Source organism: Chiloscyllium plagiosum, chromosome 27 (assembly GCF_004010195.1).
Source record: "Chiloscyllium plagiosum isolate BGI_BamShark_2017 chromosome 27, ASM401019v2, whole genome shotgun sequence".
Lineage (NCBI taxonomy): Eukaryota > Metazoa > Chordata > Chondrichthyes > Orectolobiformes > Hemiscylliidae > Chiloscyllium > Chiloscyllium plagiosum.
Window position 1 is genome coordinate 15,346,244 of NC_057736.1, and position 21,946 is coordinate 15,368,189.

At 41.9% G+C, this 21,946-nt stretch overlaps 1 protein-coding gene across 2 annotated transcripts in view; it reads right to left on the reverse strand.

The window, feature by feature from the left end:
* Nucleotides 1-20,979, reverse strand: part of ubxn11 (UBX domain protein 11) — a 63,715-nt gene extending 42,736 nt beyond the window's left edge. The window contains exons 1-6 of one of the 2 annotated variants that reach the window (XM_043717511.1): nucleotides 20,327-20,979; nucleotides 16,324-16,361; nucleotides 13,037-13,137; nucleotides 12,847-12,901; nucleotides 12,216-12,286; nucleotides 2,318-2,444 (exon numbers count right to left, since the gene is read on the reverse strand). In XM_043717511.1, coding sequence (XP_043573446.1) covers nucleotides 2,318-2,444; nucleotides 12,216-12,286; nucleotides 12,847-12,901; nucleotides 13,037-13,137; nucleotides 16,324-16,361; nucleotides 20,327-20,400 — 466 coding nt within the window. In that variant the 5' untranslated portion in view covers nucleotides 20,401-20,979. The remainder of the gene's footprint in view (nucleotides 1-2,317; nucleotides 2,445-12,215; nucleotides 12,287-12,846; nucleotides 12,902-13,036; nucleotides 13,138-16,323; nucleotides 16,362-20,326) is intronic. The other variant, XM_043717513.1, reaches the window with a different exon arrangement.
* Between the last annotated feature and the right edge of the window lie 967 nt (nucleotides 20,980-21,946).

Genomic DNA, 21,946 nt, shown 5'->3' on the forward strand with positions numbered 1-21,946 from the left:
CGCTTTTGTACAGCACTCCTAATCTCGCCATCCATAGCTCAGTGCTCTGTCCTTTGTCTGGTTTGTTTTGTTTCCAATTGTTTTTGCTCACCAGAACGTATTTTATATTAAAGATGCTACATAATTAAAAGTTGTCTTGTTGGAGGAAACTTTCAAGGGAGACTACAGAAATAAACTGAGGGATCTCCAATGAGAGAAAGTATTGAATTTGTGTTCCTTGTCCATAAGCCATCACTTTAGTTTCTCCTCCCTCAAAATGTCATGATCCAATCAGAAAACTCACTACAGTTTTAAAGATGTATCTGTAGGACTGAGCAGTTTGATCTGCAGGTGAAAATGTGTCATTCTGTGACGTAAAACTGAGCTAAGCCACAGTTTCCACTCAATGCATCACAAAACAAAGCTTGTCCTTTTGCAGCATATGCTGACTATTTCTGTGGTTTAGCCTTGTGAAAAAAAAATTAGAAACAAAGTCTTTACTCCTGAAAGAAGCACTGCTTCAGGAATTCATGACTATACTATTTGAACATAACTAAATGCTATTTTATGAAGGTTGCTCTACATCTTGGCTTCAGTCTTAATGGAAGGAGCAATGTCATCTATACTTCCCGCTGCCTTGGGAAAGCAGCCAACATAATCAATTACCCCTCCCCCACCCTGGTTATACTCTGTTCCACCCTCTTCCTTCAGGCAGAATATATAAAATACGTACCAACAGGTTCAAGAACAACTTTTTCCCCACTGTAATCAAACTTATGACTGGACCACATATGTTAGATTGATCTTTCTCTGCACCTTCACTGTAGCTGTAACACTGCAATATATATTCTGCATTCTGTTTTATTACCCTGATGTACTTATGTAAGATATGAATTGTTTGGTTAGCACGCAAAACAATACTTTTCACTGTGATGATAATAAATCAAATCAAATCATTTGTTCTTAATCAGAGATCTGAAGGTTGAGGAAGAGGGGTCACGATTGAGTGTGATACAATGACAGCGTCCAGTCATTATACAGGAACCAAAGTTATGGCTGACATTACCTTGCCCCACCCCTCCATGGATATTGAGGCCAAGTGGAGCCTTCTAATTACAATCTGACTGAGATGAGCTAGCTCAGCACCTCAGGGATGGACCATGTGATTTTGCCTGACTCCATGTCAACCATTTATGAACTATGGAGTTCATTCACCACCTCTACACTAATGCATTTATGTCTATAATCTTATCTGTAATATGAAGAATGACCATGACCAATGTGCCAAAGGGCTGCTGGTAAATGTAGTAAATGAATGTTTCAAAGAATCAGGCTGTTTTACTGGAATTCAAGGAATATGGTGGGTTTGCAATTTTGAGAAAAGCCAGAGAATCAAACAGAATTACACAACCCAGAAAAGCACAATACTGGTTTTGCATTAGTGTACTGCAATGATATAATTGACACTGGGGAGCAGATGGAGGAAATCTAGTCCACTTTGACTAGCAGAAGAGTAGATGTAAAATGAAATCTCTTGTGCTCATAGCACCAAGTATGCTGAGAGGAAGCACTGAGCAAATTCAGGGCAGCAGACACCTGGAGCTTTGACCTTCCCCAAGCTCACAATTGCTCCATACAAGGTGTGCCAGCTCATATAATTTATGAACAACTCATCATATACAGCTCAGGAGTCCAAAACACGACGAAAAGATAATCAACAATAAATCCAATAAATTTGAATATAGTAAATGTGTCTTTCCCAGAATGTGGTGACAATATGAAACTCGCTACCACAAGGAGTGGCCATGGCAAATAGCATATAGTTAAGGGAAGGCACCTGGATAAGCACACAGGGTGAAAGATATAGAAGGAAATATTAATAGGATTAGATGATCTAGATTGGGGACAGGTCTTGTGATGCATAAATACCATCAGGTTTCAGGTGTGCCTCTATCCAAACCTGGTTTAAAATAAAATACAGTGTAAGAAAACAAATCTCCCAAACTTACTTTATCCTAAAGAAAGCAAATTTAATCATACAGTCCCCTTTGTTTCTAAGGTTTTGAAACCATAATTTGCATGAAAAATCTATCCAGTTAATCCACTTTCAGATGTTGAATCCATTTCAAGGAGTTTTGATTCCTTTTCTTTTTTAAATTAAAAAAGAGAAGTAGAAGTTTTGAGGAAGTTTCAGGCCAAATATCTGTATTTAGACAGCCAAGGTCTGTGCTGAACCCTCTTCAGGATCACAAGCTCCCTGAATCGCTGTGACAGAGCCTCATATTGTGCTGCAAAACAAATCCAACCAAGAACTACATCTAGAAACTGTACAATTTACCTGGGTGTGAAGGTAGCTCACTGGGATTGGGAACCTCCTGAGGCTCTTCCTCTTCCTTCAAATACACATTGCTGGTCTCATCCTTTTCTGAACCAACCCAAATCATCCCATAATCACTCAGGAATTTCTAGAAAATAACAGTCACAAACATTTCAGCACACTTTTCCATCCTTGTTCTTATTTTTGGTTGATTTTTAAATGGACTGTAATAATTTATTTCAAGAAATCTCTGAAAATGAACCAAAAACCGCATGCTAACATCTAATGATATGTCACTGGAGGCCATTCAGCCCATCATATTTGTTTTGAAGAACAGCACCCTTATGAAGATATGAATTGGGAACAGGAGATGACCATTTAGCTCCTGTCGTCAGCTCCATCATTCAACAAGATTATGGATGATCTGATTGTGATTCAATTCCATATGCCCTTCTAATTCCCTGACCTTTGACTCTATTGTTAGTCAAAAATGTATTTACCTCTGCCTTAAAAATATTTGATGAACTCACCTCTGCAACTCTCTGGGGAGTTTTAAAGACTCACAACCATATTTATAGCTTTCAGGGCTAAACATTCAATTCGGAAATTTCAAACCATAATCTCAATGTCCATTTTATGCCCTTGTCTTTGCATGTTTTAGTTTGTGTTTTTATTTTGCTTGCAGTCAGCAGCACACTTTCTCTAAGCACACCTTTTGTTTCTTTTAAAGGGAAGTCAAGGACTGCATAAAAGCAAAAGAACAAGCAAAGGATTGGGAAGGCTTTAAAAACCAGAGCAGACAACTGAAAAAAACAATGAGAGGGAAGAAGATATAATAATACAAAGGAAAATTGCAAGAGGCTTTTTCTAGATATATGAAACGTAAGAGTGGAATTGGACCACTGGAAATTGAGGCTGGAGAAGTATTAATGGGGAACAAAGAAATGAGGGAGGAACTGAATAGGTACTTTGCAACAGTCTTCACGTTGGAAGATACAAGTAGCATACCAGAACCTCAAGAGAGTCATGGGGCAGAGGAGAGGGTAGTGGCCTTCACTAGGGAGAAGAACAAAGAACCTTGCAGCACAGGAACAGGCCCTTCAGCCCTCCAAGCCTGCGCTGATCCAGATCCTCTGTCTAAACCTGCCATCTATTCACTAAGGATCAGTATCCCTTTGCTTCCTGCTTATTCATGTATCTGTGTAGATACATCTTAAATGACGCTATTGTTCCCGCCTCTACCACCTCTGCTGGCAACAGATTCCAGACACTCACCACCCTCTGCATGAAGAACTTTCCCTGTATATTTCCCCTAAACTTTTTCCCTCTCACGTCAAACGCATGAACCCTAATAATTGAGTCCTCTACTCTAGGAAAAAGTTTCTTGTTATCCACCCTGTCTGCACCTCTCATGATTTTGTAGGATTCAATCATGTCCCCCCTCAATCTCCTTATTTCCAATGAAAATAATCCTAATCTACTCAACCTCTCCTCATAGCTAGCACCCTCCATACCAGACAACATCCTGATGAACCTCTTCTGCACCCTTTCCAAAGCATCCACATCCTTTTGGCAATGTGGCAACCAGAACTGCATGCGGTATTCCAAATGTGGTTGAACCAAAGTCTTATACAACTAACATGACCTGCCAACTCTTGTACTCAATACCCGACCGATGACAGAAAGTATGCCGTATGCGTTCTTGACCACACTACTGACCTGCGTTGCCACCTTCAGGGAACAATGGACCTGAACACCCAAATCTCTCTGTACATCAATTTTCCCCAGGACTTTCCCTTTACTGTATAGTTTGCTCTGGAATTGCATCTTCCAAAATGCATCACTTCGCATTTGTCTGGATTGAACTCCATCTGCCATTTCTCTGCCCAACTATCCAACCTATCTACATTCTGCTGTATTCTCTGACAGTCCCCTTCATTAACTGCTACTCCACCAATCTTAGTGCCATCTGCAAACTCGCTAATGAGGCAACCTACACCTTCCTCCAAATCATGAGAAGGTGCTTGAGAAGCTGAAAGGGCTGAAGATGGACAAGTCAGATGTATCAGATGGATTACACTCCAAGATTCTGAAGGAAATAACTGAGGAAATTGTGGAGGCATTGGTGGTGAACTTTCAGGAATCACTGGAGTCAGGGAGGGTCTCAGAGGCGGAAGATAGGAAATTATAGACCGGTTAGCCTCATCGGTAAGATTTTAGAGTCCAATATTAAAGGTGAAATTACAGAGTACTTGAAACTTCATGTTAAAATAGGACTGAGTCAGCATGGCTTCGTCAGGGGAGCTCATGTCTGACAAATCTGTTAGAATTCTTTAAGAAGCTAATAAGGTTTAACAAAGGACAGCCAGTGGACTTGATCTATTTGGATTTTCAGAAGGCCTTTGACCAGGTGCTGCAGAGGAAGCTGCTAACTAAGATAAAGAGCCCATGCTATTAGGGGTAAGGTTTTGGCATGGATTGAGGATTGGCCAACTAGTAGAAGGCAGAGAACAGGGGTAAAGGGGTCATTTTCAGGATGGCAGCTGAGTGATTAGTGAAGTTCCACAGGGGTGTGTGTTGGGACCACAATTATTCCTGTTATACATGAATGATCTAGATGAAGGAATTGAAGGCATTGCTGATGACACAGAGATAGGTGAATCGATGGGTAATGTTGTGGAAGCAGGGAGGCTGCAGAAGGACTTGGATGGACAGGCAAGTGAGTAAAGAAGTGATGGATGGCAGTGGGAAAATGCAAGGTTATGCATATTTTTTAAATGGGGAAAAGCTTTGGAAATCTGAAGCACAAAGGGACTTGGGAGTCCTAGTTCAGGGTTCCCTTAAGGTTAACATGTAAGTTCAGATGGCAGTGAGGAAGGCAAATGCAATGCTAGCATTCCTTTCAAGAGAACTAGAACACAATAACTGCTGAGGCTGTGTAATGCTCTGGTCAGTCTGCATTTGGTACATTTTAAGCAGTTTTGGGTCTCATATCCAAGAAAGGATATGCTGGTCTTTGAGGGAATCCACAGGAGGTTTACAAGAATGATCCAGGGAGGAGGAGGGTGGATGGTATATAAGGAGTGGTTGCGGACTCTAGGTCTGTATTTGATGGAATTTAGAAGGATGTAGGGGTATCTGATTAAAACTTACAAAATACTGAGAGGCCTGGATAGAGTGGGCATGAAGGAAATGTTCACACCAGGAGGGACTACATTTCAAGGGCCCAGCCTCAGAACAAAGGGATAACCCTTCAGAACTGAGATGAAAAAGAATCTCTTCAGGCAGACGGTGGTCAATCTATGGAACTCATTGTCACAGATTGCTGTGGAGGCCAAGTCATTGAGTGTATTTAAGATTGAGCTACTTGGTTAGTAAGGGGACCAAAGGTTACAGGGAGAAGGCAAGAGAATGAGGTTAAGAAACATCAGCCATGATTGAATGGCAGAGCAGATTTGATGGTCTAAAGGCCTAATATTACTCCCACATGTTCTGTTCTTAGCTCCTGAAAAACCAACTCTTCTGTCAATCAAACTCTCCAGTCTTTGACTATCACAGATCTTCCTTTTGTTCACATTCCACCCAACCCTTGCTCAAAATGTGTTATTATTTTTAACATATCCCTCTTCAGATGCAAAGTTTCAGGCCTGAAACATTAACTGTTTCTCTCACAGATGCTGTCATAATCTAAGTATTTGCAGCATTTTGTTTTATTTTTCTTTCATATTTCCAGCATTTTATCTTTTTCCTTCAGATTTTCAGCATCTGCAGTAGACTGCTTTATGACTGGTTGATTGAAATCCTTTCCAGCTAATGAATTCTCCTGGGTGATCTGGAGATCCTTGATTATCACAAGTGTTGAATGTTTGACATTTTGGACCTGTTGAAATCCAACTGAAGCAGTCAATCCAACTGTCTTCTGTTTCTGACTTGCCTCAACAGTATGGAAATGGAAAACACAACATTCATCGCCAAGATGATCCCCTTCTGGACAGCAGTTTGATATAATTGACAACAAATAATAACTAATCTCTGGAATGATTTAAAAAATTAAGGACTGGGATGATCATAACTGCCACTGGAATTGCATGCTTACTTTGATCCATGTGGAAGAAAGTCTTCTTTAAGCACGTTACAGATGTCAGAGAATGCCTGAAAGAAAATTTGGAAGGACAGGTGCTCATTCCTCTCCAGTAGGCTAATCCTTTGCTTTTACTGCCTGTATTGAGGGCATTTCCTCTCGTGAGCTAGAGCTCTCCCCTACATTCTGTGGAGCAGCAGAGATTGAAGAGAGGTGAGGAGAAGGCAGCTATTGCTGATACTGCTCCTGTTCCTCATCTGAGATACAAGATGTAAGTGGTACCCATGCTGTTGCAAAGGCTGGAAGCTGAGAAGTGCAGATCAAAGGCAAATAAAAACTCCAATGTGATAGATATCATCTCCAAAGTTTTGGAAATGCCCTCCAAAACAAAGTATCGCAAGGTGCTGTGAACAAAGCAAACGTCTTTTGCTGTGTAAAGGAAGCAGCTGACTGATCGCAGCATTTAAAAGCTCCCTTTCTTGTCATTTTCTCAGCTTTATCAATTCTTGCTATGCTTGTGCCTTGTTTGCTTGGGAAGTTCCACTAACTACTGAGTTAGGATCAGAATTCAAGTTTAAAATTACAGCTAATGATTATTTAACATAATGAACATCAGAATCTCAGTTCCAGAAGGGTTTCCCGCTTCCTGGGGAAATCACTTAGATTTAAGGCCAGAATTCAACAGATTCCTCATGGTTTCAGATTGTTTAACTTGCCACCGAGACAAAAAGCCACACTCCTTCACTCAAAATGCCTAAATGTGCATTCACCGCCCCTTCCCCACCACCACCAGCACTTTATACTATCAGGTTGGAGGGGAGAGGGGAGGGGATGGAGTGCGGTGTGCCAGGTGGCACTCTTGGAGTGAGGTGTAGTGAGATTATGTCTTGGCTCTTTGTAGGACATAATCCAAACCCAGGTCAGTGAACATTAACAACCTTTAGTAAGTACATATGTTATCCAGTAGGGTTACAAAGGACATCTCTGGAAGTGTACATTCAGGTGTCTGTGCTCTATGTTGTTCTTCTTGGAAGACAGACACCTCAGTCAACTGGACTTCCACATTCTTTAGCTGTGAAATCAATTTTTCTATAATAGCCACCTTGGCAATAGCAAGAGCCTCTATTTTTTGCACGGTTTCAATAAAGGAGTTGCTCCATCAGATAATGCTCCTCCTTCCTCAAGAAATAGCAGAGACTTCACAAAGGTTGTAAGTATCAAAGCTGTCTTCACAGAGACTCATAAGATTCAGGACATTCACCTCCAGCAGCTTATAAACATTAGTGGTAAAATCATTCCCTTGTCCTCTTACTTGAAAGAGCAGACACAGGTCCAGCATTTCATTTTGTAGCTGGCCTATCATCATGCCTGGTGTTCCTCTGGTCTGCTGCATGCAGACCCACCTAAAAAGCAGGATCTGCAAACTCCACCTGTGGTTCTAGGGATGGAGTTTCATTAATGACGGCTAGTTCACATTGTAGTGGAGCAATATCAGCTTCTGTCACTGACTAATGAAACAAAAATTCAAATCTATAAAAGCATTTCCATTTAATATGGCACAACGGTGATCAGGAATGACATACAGGGGACTACATCTTCCCATATTTTGGGAAAGTGTAATTTTTGGTGAATTTCATGGAGGGTTTCTCTCCTTAAGGCCTAATGAGTTTCCTCCATGATCATCCCAAAATCACCTTATTAACTATTTATTAATAAGTCCCTATGCTGCCACTCTCATGAATCACTAACTCGATTCTCCCACCTGCAAGTACACACCACTGCCAGGATGCACCTGCACCATACCTCAGTTGGGGGTTGCAGAATGAAATCATCAGCCATAATGGTTGCAGAGGATGGTCACTCTCATCCCCAATAAACATATGGTATCTGGCCTTCAAATACAATAAGAACACAAGTTCTCAAGAATATAGATATCACGTCATCTCCCAGTGTCTCGTGTGCAAACCTCTAAGAAGTTGTAGAAAGGAGCACATATCGTCTCTGTCAAATTAACCATCATGCCTTGACATTCAATGGTATTAATATCACTGAATTCCTTACTATCAACATCCTGGAGGTTACCATTGACCAGAAACTAAGCTAGACTAGCCATATAAATTCAGAGTAGGAATATTGCAGCGCGTACCTCTCCTCCTGACTTCCGAAAGCCTGTCCACCATACAAGGCATAGGTCAGGGGCATAAACAAGGCATAGGTCAGGGGCATAATCAATACTCCCTACTGCCTGGATGAGTAGAGATCCAACAACACCCAAGAGGCTTGACACCATCCAGGACAAAGTAGTGAATTTGATTGGTACCATGTCCAAAGAAAATCCACTCCTTTCACCACTCAGTGGCAGAAGTGTATACAAAATGCACTGCAGAAATTCACCATAGCTCCTCACAAACAGATAACCAATTTCATCTCAAAGGATTAGAGCAGCAGACAGCAGGGACACCACCACCCAATTCCCCTCCAAGCCACTCATCATCTTGACTTGGAAATACAGAGGAACCTCAATTATCTGGCATTCGATTATCCGGAATTCGATTATCCAAACAAAATACTCCCTGCCCGTTCCTTCCAATATTCGAGGTTCCTCTGTATATCATTGCTCCTTCAGTACCGTTGGATGAACGTTTTGGAATTCCCTATCTAATGGCATTGAGGATCTATTACAGCACATGGACTTCAGCAACTGAAGAAGGCAGTTCACTGCCACCTCCTTATGTGCAACTAGGGACAAGCAATAAATGTTGGTCAGCCAGAGATGCCAATGTCTAACAAGTGAACCAAAACAAAATGCTGCATTGAAAGCATTACATAATGCAACTCTATAGATGAACATAACTTTATCAATAGATGAACCCACATGAGCTGGAGTAGCCAGTTCTTGCTCAAATTTGCCTTATGGGACTTGTTGGAACCTAGTTTCTTCCCAATGGATGGGGGAATGGGAGCCTCAGTGTTAATGAGGCAATATTAGATCATGATGAGAATGATAATGCCTACTAATATCCCCCTTGCTGCTCACTAGTGAGAAACTCACATCAAAGTTTGGGACTTGATTGGAAAAGGTGACTTATTTTTCAAAATTTCAAGATAAACTTCATTCCACATGTCTCATAAGTCTCCCAAATTTCTCACTATTGCCACATTGTTCAGGACCTGGAAAGATTTCGTCCACAGTACCAGTAACCTCTCTCTCCCTTTATAACAAAGAACAGGAGTGATCTGACCTTGCACTCTTACTGGAATAGTTCGGAAACCCTGCAGTTGAATATTAAATCGTTGAAGAAGCTCAGGATTAGGCCATGTTAGCATCCGAAAGAATGAATACTGTTTCTCCTGTATCAAAAATAAAATTAGTTTATTTTGCCATTAATTATGCTTTGGGAAAATTTGTATTTGTCCTGAAGGTCTGTGAAATCAGGATAGCAGAAATCCTCTATTTGGTCTGTTAAATCTGGGTACCTGACATTGTCTGGCGGGTCTGTTATATTCTCAAAGAAGAAAACATGCTCCTCAGCATCCTCAAATCCTTTAACAATTGCAGACTGTTGAGGTCTGTTTTAACTTCTTGTCCTTTCAACCTTGTTCTGACATAGCTTTGTTCACTGTGCTCATGACCTTCAGTAATATTGGCTGAGCACAGCTTCTGCTGGTGGGATCCTTTTTCGCTAAAATGAACATCTGAAGCATTAGGGATGACTATGGGTTCTTCATTTCCATGCTTTATATTTGCAGATTTCTGGATTTCTGTGCACCCTTTCATTTCCAATCTCTGTGGGGTGACATGGTGGCTCAGTGGTTAGCACTGCTGCCTCACAGTGCAAAGGACGTGAGTCCAATTACAACTTTGGCAACTGTCTGTGTGGAGTTTGCACATTCTCCCTGTATCTGCGTGGGTTTCCGCCAGGTGCTCCGGTTTCTACCCACAGTCCAAAGACGTGCAGGCTAAGTGGATTAGCCATGGGCAATGCAGAGGGATGGGTCTGGATGGGCCGCTATTTGAAGAATTAGTGCAGACTCGATGGGCAGAGTGGCCTGCTTCTACACAGTAGGGACGCTATGGTTCGCTATGGGACGCTATGCTCTTTCTTGTGGTCATTTGCCGAAAATTCACTGTGCATATCACTGATTCTCTCACTTAATGCTCTCTGCAATCTTGATAAGTAGTCCTTGAAACCTTCTTTGTTGCGGGGTTTTCCTGGTCTCCAGATGTCTGGCTGATTAATTCTGGAATTTCTCCATCCACGAAATCAAACCATCCTAAGATCTGTTTACTCCTTTAGATATTCCCTGAGAATTCCCACTGCATAGGTGACTACTTTATTATTTTCTAACCTTCCATGGCATAGTTTGGAAGTTCTATCAAAGCGTTTATAAACTGCTGCCAACATGCATCGAGATCTTGTCTGACAAAAGATGATCCAAACTCAAGCCAGTAAAGATCAACAAAATTCGTCATTCATAGAATCCCTACAGTGTGGATACAGACCATTTGGCCTAACAAGTCCATAGTGACCCGCTGAAGGGTAACCCACTCAGACCCATTCCTTTATCCTATTGCTCTACATTTCCCCTGAGCGAGTTTTGAGAAGGTTTGTAGCTCAGGTTGAGGTTCTGGATGTAGGTTTGCTCGCTGAACTGGAAGGTTCATTTCCAGATGTTTCATCACCCTACTAGGTAACATCTTTAGTAGGCCTCAGGCAAAGCACTGTACATGATTCCTGCTTTCTATTTATATGTTTGGGGTTCTTTGAGTTGGTGATGCCATTTTCTGTGGTGATGTCATTTCCTGTGGTGATGCCATTTCCTGTTTTATTTTCCTCATGGGGTGGTAGATGGGGTCTAACTCGATGTGTTTGTTGGTAGAGTTCCGGTTGGAATGCCATGCTTCTAGGAATTCTCATGCGTGTCTCTGTTTGGCTTGTCCTAAGATGGATGTGTTGTCCCAGTTGAAGTAGTGTCCTTCCTTATCTGTATGTAAGGATACTAGTGAGAGAGGGTCATGTTGTTTTGTGGCTAGTTGGTGTTCATGTAATCTGGTGGCTAGTTTTCTGCCTGTTTGTCCAATGTAGTGTTTGTTACAGTTCTTGCACGGTATTTTGTAAATGACATTAGTTTTGCTTGGAGTCTGTATAGGGTCTTTCAAGTTTATTAGCTGCTGTTTTAGTGTGTTGGTGAATTTGTGGGCTACCATGATGCCAAGGGGTCTGAGTAGTCTGGCAGTCATTTCCGAGATGTATAACATATAAATAGAAAGCAGGAATCATGTACCATGCTTCGCCTGAGGCCCACTGAAGATGTTACTTACTAGGGTGATGAAACGTCTGGAAATGAACCTTCCAGCTAGCAAGCAAATCTTCATCCATTTCCACGGACTAATGGACCTAACCTACACATCTCTGAACACTATGGGCAAATTTAGCATGGCCAATACGCCTGACCTGCACATCTTTGGACTGTGGGAGGAAACTGGAGCACCCAGAGGAAACCCATGCTGAGAGAATGTGCAAATTCCACACAGACAGTTGCCTGAGGCTGGAATCGAACCCAGGTCCATGGTGCTGTGAGGCAGCAGTGCTAACCACTGATCCCATTATATATAAGAGGGTGTACAGAGGTCGCCCTTGGAACCCTACACACTCAAGTCTCAATTCCATGCAATGTATCAAAATCTGACATCACTGGTGTTACAGTCTACTAATTAGCACAGCAAAATTAACATAACCCATTACACTCTATAAGGTAACAGTGAAAACCAAGAAGGACTTTGAGTGGGTGATGGTGTGATGAAACTTGGTTCCAATGCATAGGTGAACCTCTTACCTCCATTTCCCACACTTGATTCTGAAGCTGATGTAATTTTTCCAACTCCTGCTTTCTTTTGGGTTTATCAGCTATTACAAGAAAAGAATAAAGAGAAACAGGATTAATGAAAAAAAGGCTTCCAAATCAAAACAGCTCTATCCGAAGCTATCCTAAGCTAAGACACCACTATCTTATTAACAATTCTGTCTCTGATTAACAATTCTCTGCAGAAAAGTCTTCCTATTTTGTCCCAGATTATCTGTGTAAAACCAACAGAAATTTTCTCCCTGTTTACCCCAACAAAAAACACCTCTTCTAAATCCCCCTCTTTGTTCTCAGACCAACCCCAGCTGCTCTAATTTTATCTAAAATACTTAACTTCTGATAAATTCCCTCTGCACTAACTCAAGGTATTGATATCTTTCCTAAAGGATGCAGAATATTCAGCAGAGCTGTAACCATAAAGGTCTACAATCTAGACAGTGAGTTTTGCATCATTAGCACATTTATGATACTGCAGTTGCATCATGGCAACTATAAATAAAAGGCATAAGCCTCTGCAAAACTTCTCACCACACTGCACAACATCTTTGATATACAGCATTATCTCTGGACATAATTTTATTTATAGTAATGAAAAGGCCTTTACCATTGGACAGCTGGAGTAAACTCAGCTTTTCTTCCAACACAGCAATTTTCTGGTTCTGTCAAAAGAGAGACAATATGATGAAGAAAATATTTCAATGTCTCAGTGTTATGACAGAGTGGATAGCTGAGAAATTCTTTCATGACATCAGTTGGGAAATTCCTGCCTGACATTGTCTGGAAACCTGCCTTACCTTCCTGCTGATCTCCTGTGCCTGGCTTCGCACCCGCTGTTCCATATCGGTCAGCCGTTTCACCATAGTGGACATGAGCTCAGCATCACTGATACTTGAGTCTGGAGACACACAAATACGACAACAAGGCGAATGCTAAATGTATTATGTAACCCCTGAAACATCATAGAATCATAGGAAGCTGCTTAGGTGGTAAATTCTTATGTCCGTATAATGCCAAGTTGGAGATCACCATTCTAATCCCATTTTTCTCCTCAGTCCCTATACGTTTGATGTTGTCCATCAAATGTTTATCTAATTTCCTCCCAAATATTGAGATTTTCTCATCTTCAGTAATTGCTTTGGTCAGGATCTAATATTCTAACAGCCATTTACATTAAAGTCCTCCCGTCACCATTTTTCTGTTTCTAACACTATTCTGATTATTTTTGCTTCTAGCTGCTCATTATATGCAAGCTCTTTCAACTACAAACTTATGTTCCACTGCAAGCCTTATGTCTTTCTCACCATAATATTCTTCACCCACTAAGCTTTCATTTTCTTTGATACAAATTTCCAATATGGATCATTTCCCCCTCTATTCTCCCAATTCACTACCCTTCTATTCTGCCTGAACCATATAAATTATTTGCTCCCTCGGCCATATTAGCTCCCACATTCATAACAACTCAAAATATTTCCCTAATTGCTACGTCAAAATAATTTTCATCAGTCATAAAAGCATAGCCTCCTTGGTGATGACAATACTGCATTATCCATCCCTCTCCATCCCTTCAATACTCTTTCTGAAGCTTCTGACACAAGTAACCACATTATACTCTTCCATTGCCCCATTGGCAACCTTGGCAGAAGACTGTCTGCTTGGTTCTAATCTTGAATATCTGGTGGTCAAATTGAAACAGAGCAAAGTATTTTGAGAAACAAGCTTCTCTTCTCACCCTTGTGTTGTTTCCCCTGGAGATCCCTCTTTCTTATCTATACTCTGTCATTTGTCATCATCATCCAAAGACATGGGGCTAAATTTGACTTGGTGGGAGGTAAGGGCTACAGTGGGAGACAACAGCCAAGGTGGTTTCTGGGTATCTACTTGCCCATCAAGGGTTGGGGAGGAAAGACAGTCCCTGTTTGGGACTGGATGCCACTTAATTGGCATGGAAGCAGGCATCTTTTTCAATTAAGGAGACAAGTCACAACCATTGCAGTCTGTGAACTTTAGCTCATTCATATCATAGATGCCTGTCTGCTGCAAACCCTATTGAATGATTACCCTAACAAATCAACTAACGCCTTGAAGTTTTTGTCTTAATATTTGAATCCCTCCTGATTTTTGGTACTCCATCTTTCCCCTACATCTCTGTTACCACTCTTACTCTATAAAACCCAATTACTATCTAAGCTCTTTGCTCAACTGAATCAGGTGTCTTGTTCATCTCCCTCTCCCAGTTTCTGTCCCTGGTGTTTCATGATCCTTTTAATAAGTCTTGCCTTTTGCCTTTGGCCTCTGTGATGGGGATGAAGTAGAAGCTGCTGAGGAATTTGACCATGACAAAGGAGGAAGGATCTCACTCAGCAGCGCAGCCTCATCATCTGCAGGAAGAGACAAATGCTTTAAGGGGTCATTGTTTTGCTTGGTGATATCATTTGCATTGTCTCACCAAACACTCCCAGGGCAGATACAGGTTTGGACACTGCATAAATCTCCAATTTGTATCCTCTCAAAATATAACTTGACATGCACATCACAACTGCACCTGTAGGACATCTGTCATATCAGCCAATGCAATCAGACAGAGTACAATGACAAATGCATACTGAGTGAAGTCTTGTTCCCTTTCTAGTTGGCTGTTCACCAGTGATGTGCATTGACAATATCATATGGTGTGCAGAAACCGCAAGTTCAGCAGAAGTGCTAAAATGTTATTTGCAGCACAAACTCATATCTCATATTAAGCAAAGCTCACTACTTTCTGTGAAGTAGAAAGAGTCTCTGGCACTAATCTGGGAAGGGTACAGTCCAAAAAAGGGTTTCAAGGAACTGGTTCTCTCAAGGTCAATCAGAGGCTTTTTAAACAGTGAGTTGAAAAACACAAAAAGGAACCAGTCTATGACTCTGGGTGGGAACAAAACTAATGAGTGGTCTTTGGCTACACCTGGATCCAGGAAGGTAGAGAGGGCTGTCGGCCCTCATGGAGCACTCGCCTTCTAGCTTTCTCACTGCTTCGTACTTGCCTTCTGGCAAGTGAACTGCTCCCTATTGCATTGGGTAACTCAAAGCTGACTGGGATTTTTCAGTCATCCACAGCCCTTGACCATTTAACCAACTGACAGCAGTGTCTCTGGAGATGGGTAGGCCCCAAATCTGAGCCAGCCAAATAGCTATTGCCAGGAAGAGTGTCAGGAAACAGACAAGCTGGCCAACTATGGTATCTTTGAACCTTGTCTGCCTCTGCTCTTGATTGAAAAGTGTAGTGCTGGAAAAGCACAGCCGGTCAGGCAGCATCCGAGGAGCAGGACAGTCAACGTTTCATGCATAAACTCTTCATCAGGAATGTTTTTGACTCTGATCTCCAGCATCTGCAGTCCTCACTTTCACCTGCCTCTGCTCTTGACGTAACTGATCCTTCTGCCACAAGAAATACTTCCCCTACATTTACCCTTTCACAGTACAGATATGATTTTGAATTGATCTGGAAAGTCTACTTTGAATTTTTTTTTTATGAAGAGAACAATTTTAGTTTCTCTTGTCCACAAACCAAAGCTACTAGACACTGCACATAACTGGGTAGGACTGTGATGGAGAAGTCACAGCTGAAATGAACCTAGACTACACCAATACCACTGTGGGTATTTTTGAGTTGGGATCACAATGGTGATCGAGAGTGTAAGCCCTTGGGAGAAAAACAGTTATACATTAAGTCGGAGACATTTGGAATATGAACTGGAGGAATAGCTCTTCGTGGATATTTTGTGGTCCACACCAAGCAGACTTGTTCTGTGGGTACAGGTGGATTTAGCAGCCTCAAGTGGAAAAAGTGCAGAATCCAATTCTCAAAAGCAACTCTAGCTTACCACTTCAGTCCAGTGGTCAGTTCACTCTGCAGAGACTGAGATCAATTCCAGACTCACCACCACAGGATCATAAGGCAGGGTGTGTGAGGACCACTAATGTTCCAGAGTATGGCAGATCCTGGCATTGAGACAGCTCAGCAGCTCTTGTTAACTACTATGGCTACAGGATATATCAGGATTAGAATTTGAATGTGTCTGTGATAGTTTGTCTGCCTTACCTGTGTAGCAGTCCTTTTCAAAACACACTGCTTGTTTGCTGTGAAAAATACACCAAAATAAATTAAAACATTTATGAGTGATAGCTCTACAAAGGCAAGTTCTCTTTTCTCTATTCAGTGACGTGAGTATACACAAGCAAGATATTTTGAAAAGAACAAAACAAAAGGTATGTATATACACAATTACAATAGGATTAGAGGTGTCAGCTATTGTTTAATGGAAGGGAAAATGAGGATTGCAGATGCTGGAGATCAGAGTCAAAGAATGTGGTGCTGGGAAAACACATCCAGTCAGACAGCATCCGAGGCGCAAGAGAGTCGATATTTTGAGCATAAGCTCTTTGTCAGAAATGCCTGATGAACAGCTTATGCTCAAACCATCAACTTTCCTGCTCCTCGGATGCTGCCTGACCGGCTGTGCTTTTCCAGCACCACACTCTTTGACTATTGTTTAACAGTCGCATGCTTGACTCCAAGTGAGGAGACTGAGGGTTTTAAGAACCTGTTCCAGGGACTAGAGTGCAATAATTCAGCTTGACAAAGCTAGCCCATTGGGAAGGGAGTACTGCATATCACAAAATGCCAAATTTCCATTGAGATAATAAACTGAGATCCTATTATATCAGGTGACTAAGACAGATCTCACATCTCTGTTTTAAGATAAGCGGGGGAGATTATCCCCAGTGTCCTGGCTAATATTTATTCTTCAAACACCGTCAATATTAAAAGTTGTTATTTCTTGATTCTGAGAGGAATTTACTACACACTAAGTTAACTTCTCTGTTTTCCACGTTACAACTATGACTACGATTTCAAAAGTACATAGCTGGCTTGAAAGCATTTTCAGATATCTCAACTGTGAAACGAGCTAAATAAATGCAGAGTTTTCTTTATTTAACAGTCTGCTAGAAATATGTGCTTCTCAAAATATTTCCCACTGTGACCCCCATTTTGATGCCTGAATATCACTGTGGCTCTTAAATGAGAAATGTAAGTGGAGGGGGTTTGAAAGGGAAAGAGGCCTGCGAGTTTGGGGGAAGGTTCGTTCTGTTAGAGACACAGCACAGCTGTTATAACTTAGTAATGATCCCAAATCTTTTTGCCTGTGACCACCATGGAGTCCCAACTCCCACTTTGGGAGTTCTGGCATAAAGCATTAGACTTTATGATTCTATGGTTTAAACTCCAGTCTATGATTATAACAATCAGCTGGATATTCTCCCCTGACTGCTACAGATAACCAAATGCTGAATGTGCGAGGTGAGGTAAACTCAGATGTGATGCAACCATAGAACAATTGACCCTCATTGTCTAGACTGTGCCTCAAAGACAAATTGGTGGAGGGGAGTGGGACAGAGGGGAAGAGTGAGAGAGGAGGCCATAAATTGTATCTTCAGTACTCTTCACTGAGAGTGGAAAGGGGCAACATTTGGATTTGCAGTGGGCAGTTAATATTCACTTGAGTCTCTAAAAAAATGGAAATCATGTTGAAACTGAAAATACTGCAAATTGACTATAAAATACTACTCTGCTGTGCAGGTTGTTGTGAAAAATGTTGCAATGAAGATATTCTGTGACAATCTGCAAACTGCAATAGATAAATATTGGAGGACTGGAGGAAGATAATTGAAATTTATTTTTGGCTGTTGTGCAAAAGAGGGTTTGATACACACACACACCACTTTAAGCATCCTCCAGAGAATTGAGCACATAATCTCAACTGACAATTCATTGCAGTGCTGAGGGAGTGCAGCACTGTCAGTGATGCCATCTTTCAGATGAAACATTAAAGATTCTGCTGTACAATTGGAAGAACCTGGGAGTTCTCCCTGGGGTCATACCCAAAATTCATCCTTCAACCAACATCATCAAAACAGATTATCTTCCCACATTATCAAACCTGTATATAGTGTAAAGAAAAACTACAAGTTTTCCACTTCAAAAGTACATCATTGTCCATTAAGTGATTTAGGATTTTCAAAGATCATGAAGAAATTTATGTGGTCTCAGTTTAACATCTTGTCTGAAAGACAAGAACCTCCAAAAGCATCAACCCACATTTTGTTTCACATATTATAACCAACTCAATCTCCTTAACTTCAAAATAACGTTCCTTTTCATGGAACTTCAGGATGCCATCATACTCAGAGCGCTACAGATTAGGTTAGAGAATATAGTCCTAGGACATGTGTTCATGTAGTCTTGCCTTATGTGAAATGGTAATACATGCATTTTTCCAAATAGCTGAGGGTGAAAACCAGGACTAATATAATGATCTTGCACTACAGGTGGCACAAGCAAATGCTGGTCCCAGAGATTTTAGTAAGAACCTACATGCTATCTATTCATTATTGACATGATATAATGCCCATTGAGGAAGACTGAAGCTCTGGTTACACAAACTTCTTCAGTGTACAGAACATTCCGTAGAACCTTTCTTCATATTGATGCACAAGATAGTACACACAGACAGATAAATTGCACTTATTAAAGGGTTATAGAGTCATAGGGTCACACATCACAGAAACAGGCACTTCAGTCCATCATGACTATACCAGCTAATGCCGAAGCTGCATTGAGCTCCACCCAATTTGATGATATTACACACACTTTGGGTGTAGAGAAGCAGTCTAACATGAAGTCCTGATTGAAACAGAGCATCATTTCTGACTCCTGAAAGTCTTAAGGAATTATGCCTAACTAGCCAATGTAACCTATACATATTGCCTTAACATAATAAATTGCCTCTTGTTAACCACGCAAGCAGTTCTTCTGCTTGAGGAAAGGTCTTTCCTCTATCAGAGTCAATTATACACTCAGCATACAACAGAGTAGCAGCATCAAACCTGAACCAGAAGTTGCCAGTGATTGATAACCCAACATCCAATACAATAATGGATAATCTTTGAAATGCAATCATTGTTGTAATGTAGGAAACATGATAGTCAATTCACATACAGCAAGCTCCCACAAGCAATAATTAGGTAACTGACCAAATCACTAGTCATTTTAAATTAATATTGGTGATGTATAAATATTGGCCAAGAACCTGCAGAGCTTCCTTTCTCTTCTTTTAATAATGCCAAATGGATTTTGATATCCATCCAAGGGAGCAGACATTGTCTCTGTATAACTTCTCAACTGAAAGTAACACTTCTGACAATGTGGAATTTCTCAGTACCGCATGATAAATTTGTTCCTTATCAATATGGTTGTATTCTGGTTGAACATTGGCTATACGTCAGAGAGCACATAATAATCAGAATATTGGAATTTTTAATCTTTTCCTTCTTGGGATGGCAGAAGTTCAGAGATTTTGTGCATGAACTGTAGAGATTAGCAGACTGCCTGGTAATTTGTGATGAAATCTTACTTTAAATGTTAAACTATCTACATAAGCAGAGCAGAGTCATGTCAATTGTATGGGGAATGCAACGACAGTACAAGTAGCATCACTGAATGTTTCTTTACTTTTTTCTGGAATATTGGCCTAGTCAGCAATGGCTTCCTATTCCTAACTGCCCTTGAACAATGTACCTTGCTTTGCTATTTCAGAGGAAAATTAATATAGAATGAGCGGCATTATTGTAGGTCTGGAGTCACATGTAGTCCAGACTGGGAAAGCCAACAGATTTGTTTCCCTTAAGGACATTAGGGAACAAAATGGCTGTTTGATTGTTAACATGATTATTATCACTAAGGCTAGCTTTTACATGCCAGATTTATTCATTGAAGTTAAAATTCGCCAACCACCAAGGTGCAATTTTAATCCATATCCTAAAGCATTTGCCTAGGTCTAAGGATTACTGATACTGCACAACGTTACCATCTCCACTTCTTCCCATCTCCAAAATACCCCAAGTCAAGATGGTGCGTGACTTGGGAAGGAATTTGGGGCAGGTTGTGTTTGCATGTGCCCTCTGACCTTGGTAGAGAAATGGCACTTTTATTCATTTATTTGCAGCACAGAATGGACCAGAGCAAGAAGCTAGGTCTCACTTACCGATGATCCTGCAGCTCTGGCAGGAGGACTGATACTTTCCGTAATTTTCCTAGAGATGAGAGTGGGGAGCTCATTATGATTACAAACACCTTGCTCAGATTCCTTAATCACTCTGCCACAGGGCCGAGGATCCTGTCCCAAACTGACCACTGCCCGGGATTCTATCCCGAACTGACCACTGCCAGGGATCCTGTCCCAAACTGACCACTGCCCGGGATTCTGTCTCACACTGACCACTGCCTGGGATCCTGTCCCAAACTGACTACTGCCCGGGATTCTGTGTCACACTGACCACTGCCTGGGATCCTGTCTCACACTGACCACTGCCCGGGATCCTGTCCCAAACTGACTACTGCCCGGGATTCTGTGTCACACTGACTACTGCCCGGGATTCTGTGTCACACTGACCACTGCCCGGGATCCTGCCCCAAACTGACCACTGCCCGGGATCCTGTCTCACACTGACTACTGCCCGGGATCCTGTGTCACACTGACCACTGCCTGATCCTGTCCCCCACTGTTCAGTGACCAGGCTGCACACTCCTCTCCCCCGCTGACCGATGCCACTAGCTCTGCCTCTCAGCGCCCCCGGTGCTCTAGCTTTCAGCAGGTTACGGGGCTTTCGGGGCTGGTCAGTGTCCTGGGCTCCTGCCCAAGCCGCTGCATTGTTTACTGTGTTGCTAGGAAATACAGTAAGCAAATAGCTGATTGGCAATGCTGAGACCAGACCACAAATAAAGGTGAGATATGATTGGACATTAACAAACTTGTTTTTTCAATCAGAGACCAAATATCTTCAATATGTGATCGACCCATAATCAAAGAGCAAAACTTTAATCCAATCACTAAGCGTAGATCTTAAACCAATCAAAAACCAAGCATCCATGTTCAATGACTGATCATCACCTCCATCCAATCACTGACCAGTCACCTCGATTCAATCGCAGACTGGTCACCGCCATCCAATCATAAAACTGTCATATTCGTCCACCAACAAACCATTCACTTTCATCCAATCATAGACCAGTCACCTCCATCCAGTCACAGACTGGTCACATCCGTCCAATCACTGATCAGTCGCTCCCATCCAATCACAAACCAGATCCCTCTCTGTTCGCTGGAGACTTACTTGGGTTAAGGGAAGATGGTCAGGCAGCAACCAAGGAGCAGGAGAATCGACGTTTCGGGCATAAGCCCTTCTTCAGGAATGAGGAAAGTGTGCCCAGCAGGCTAAGATAAAAGGTAGGGAGGAGGGCCCTGGGGGAGGGGTGTTGGAAATGCGATAGGTGGAAGGAGGTCAAGGTGAGGGACACCACCCATGCCCTCCACCTCCTCCATGATTTCCACTTCCCCGGTCCCCAACGCCTTATCTTCACCATGGACATCCAGTCCCTGTACACCTCCATCCCCAATCACGAAGGACTCAAAGCCCTCCGCTTCTTCCTTTCCAGCCGTACCAACCAGTACCCTTCCACTGACACCCTCCTTCGACTGACTGAACTGGTCCTCACCCTGAACAACTTCTCTTTCCAATCCTCCCACTTCCTCCAAAACGAAAGGAGTAGCCATGGGCACCCACATGGGCCCCAGCTATGCCTGCCTCTTCGTAAGATATGTGGA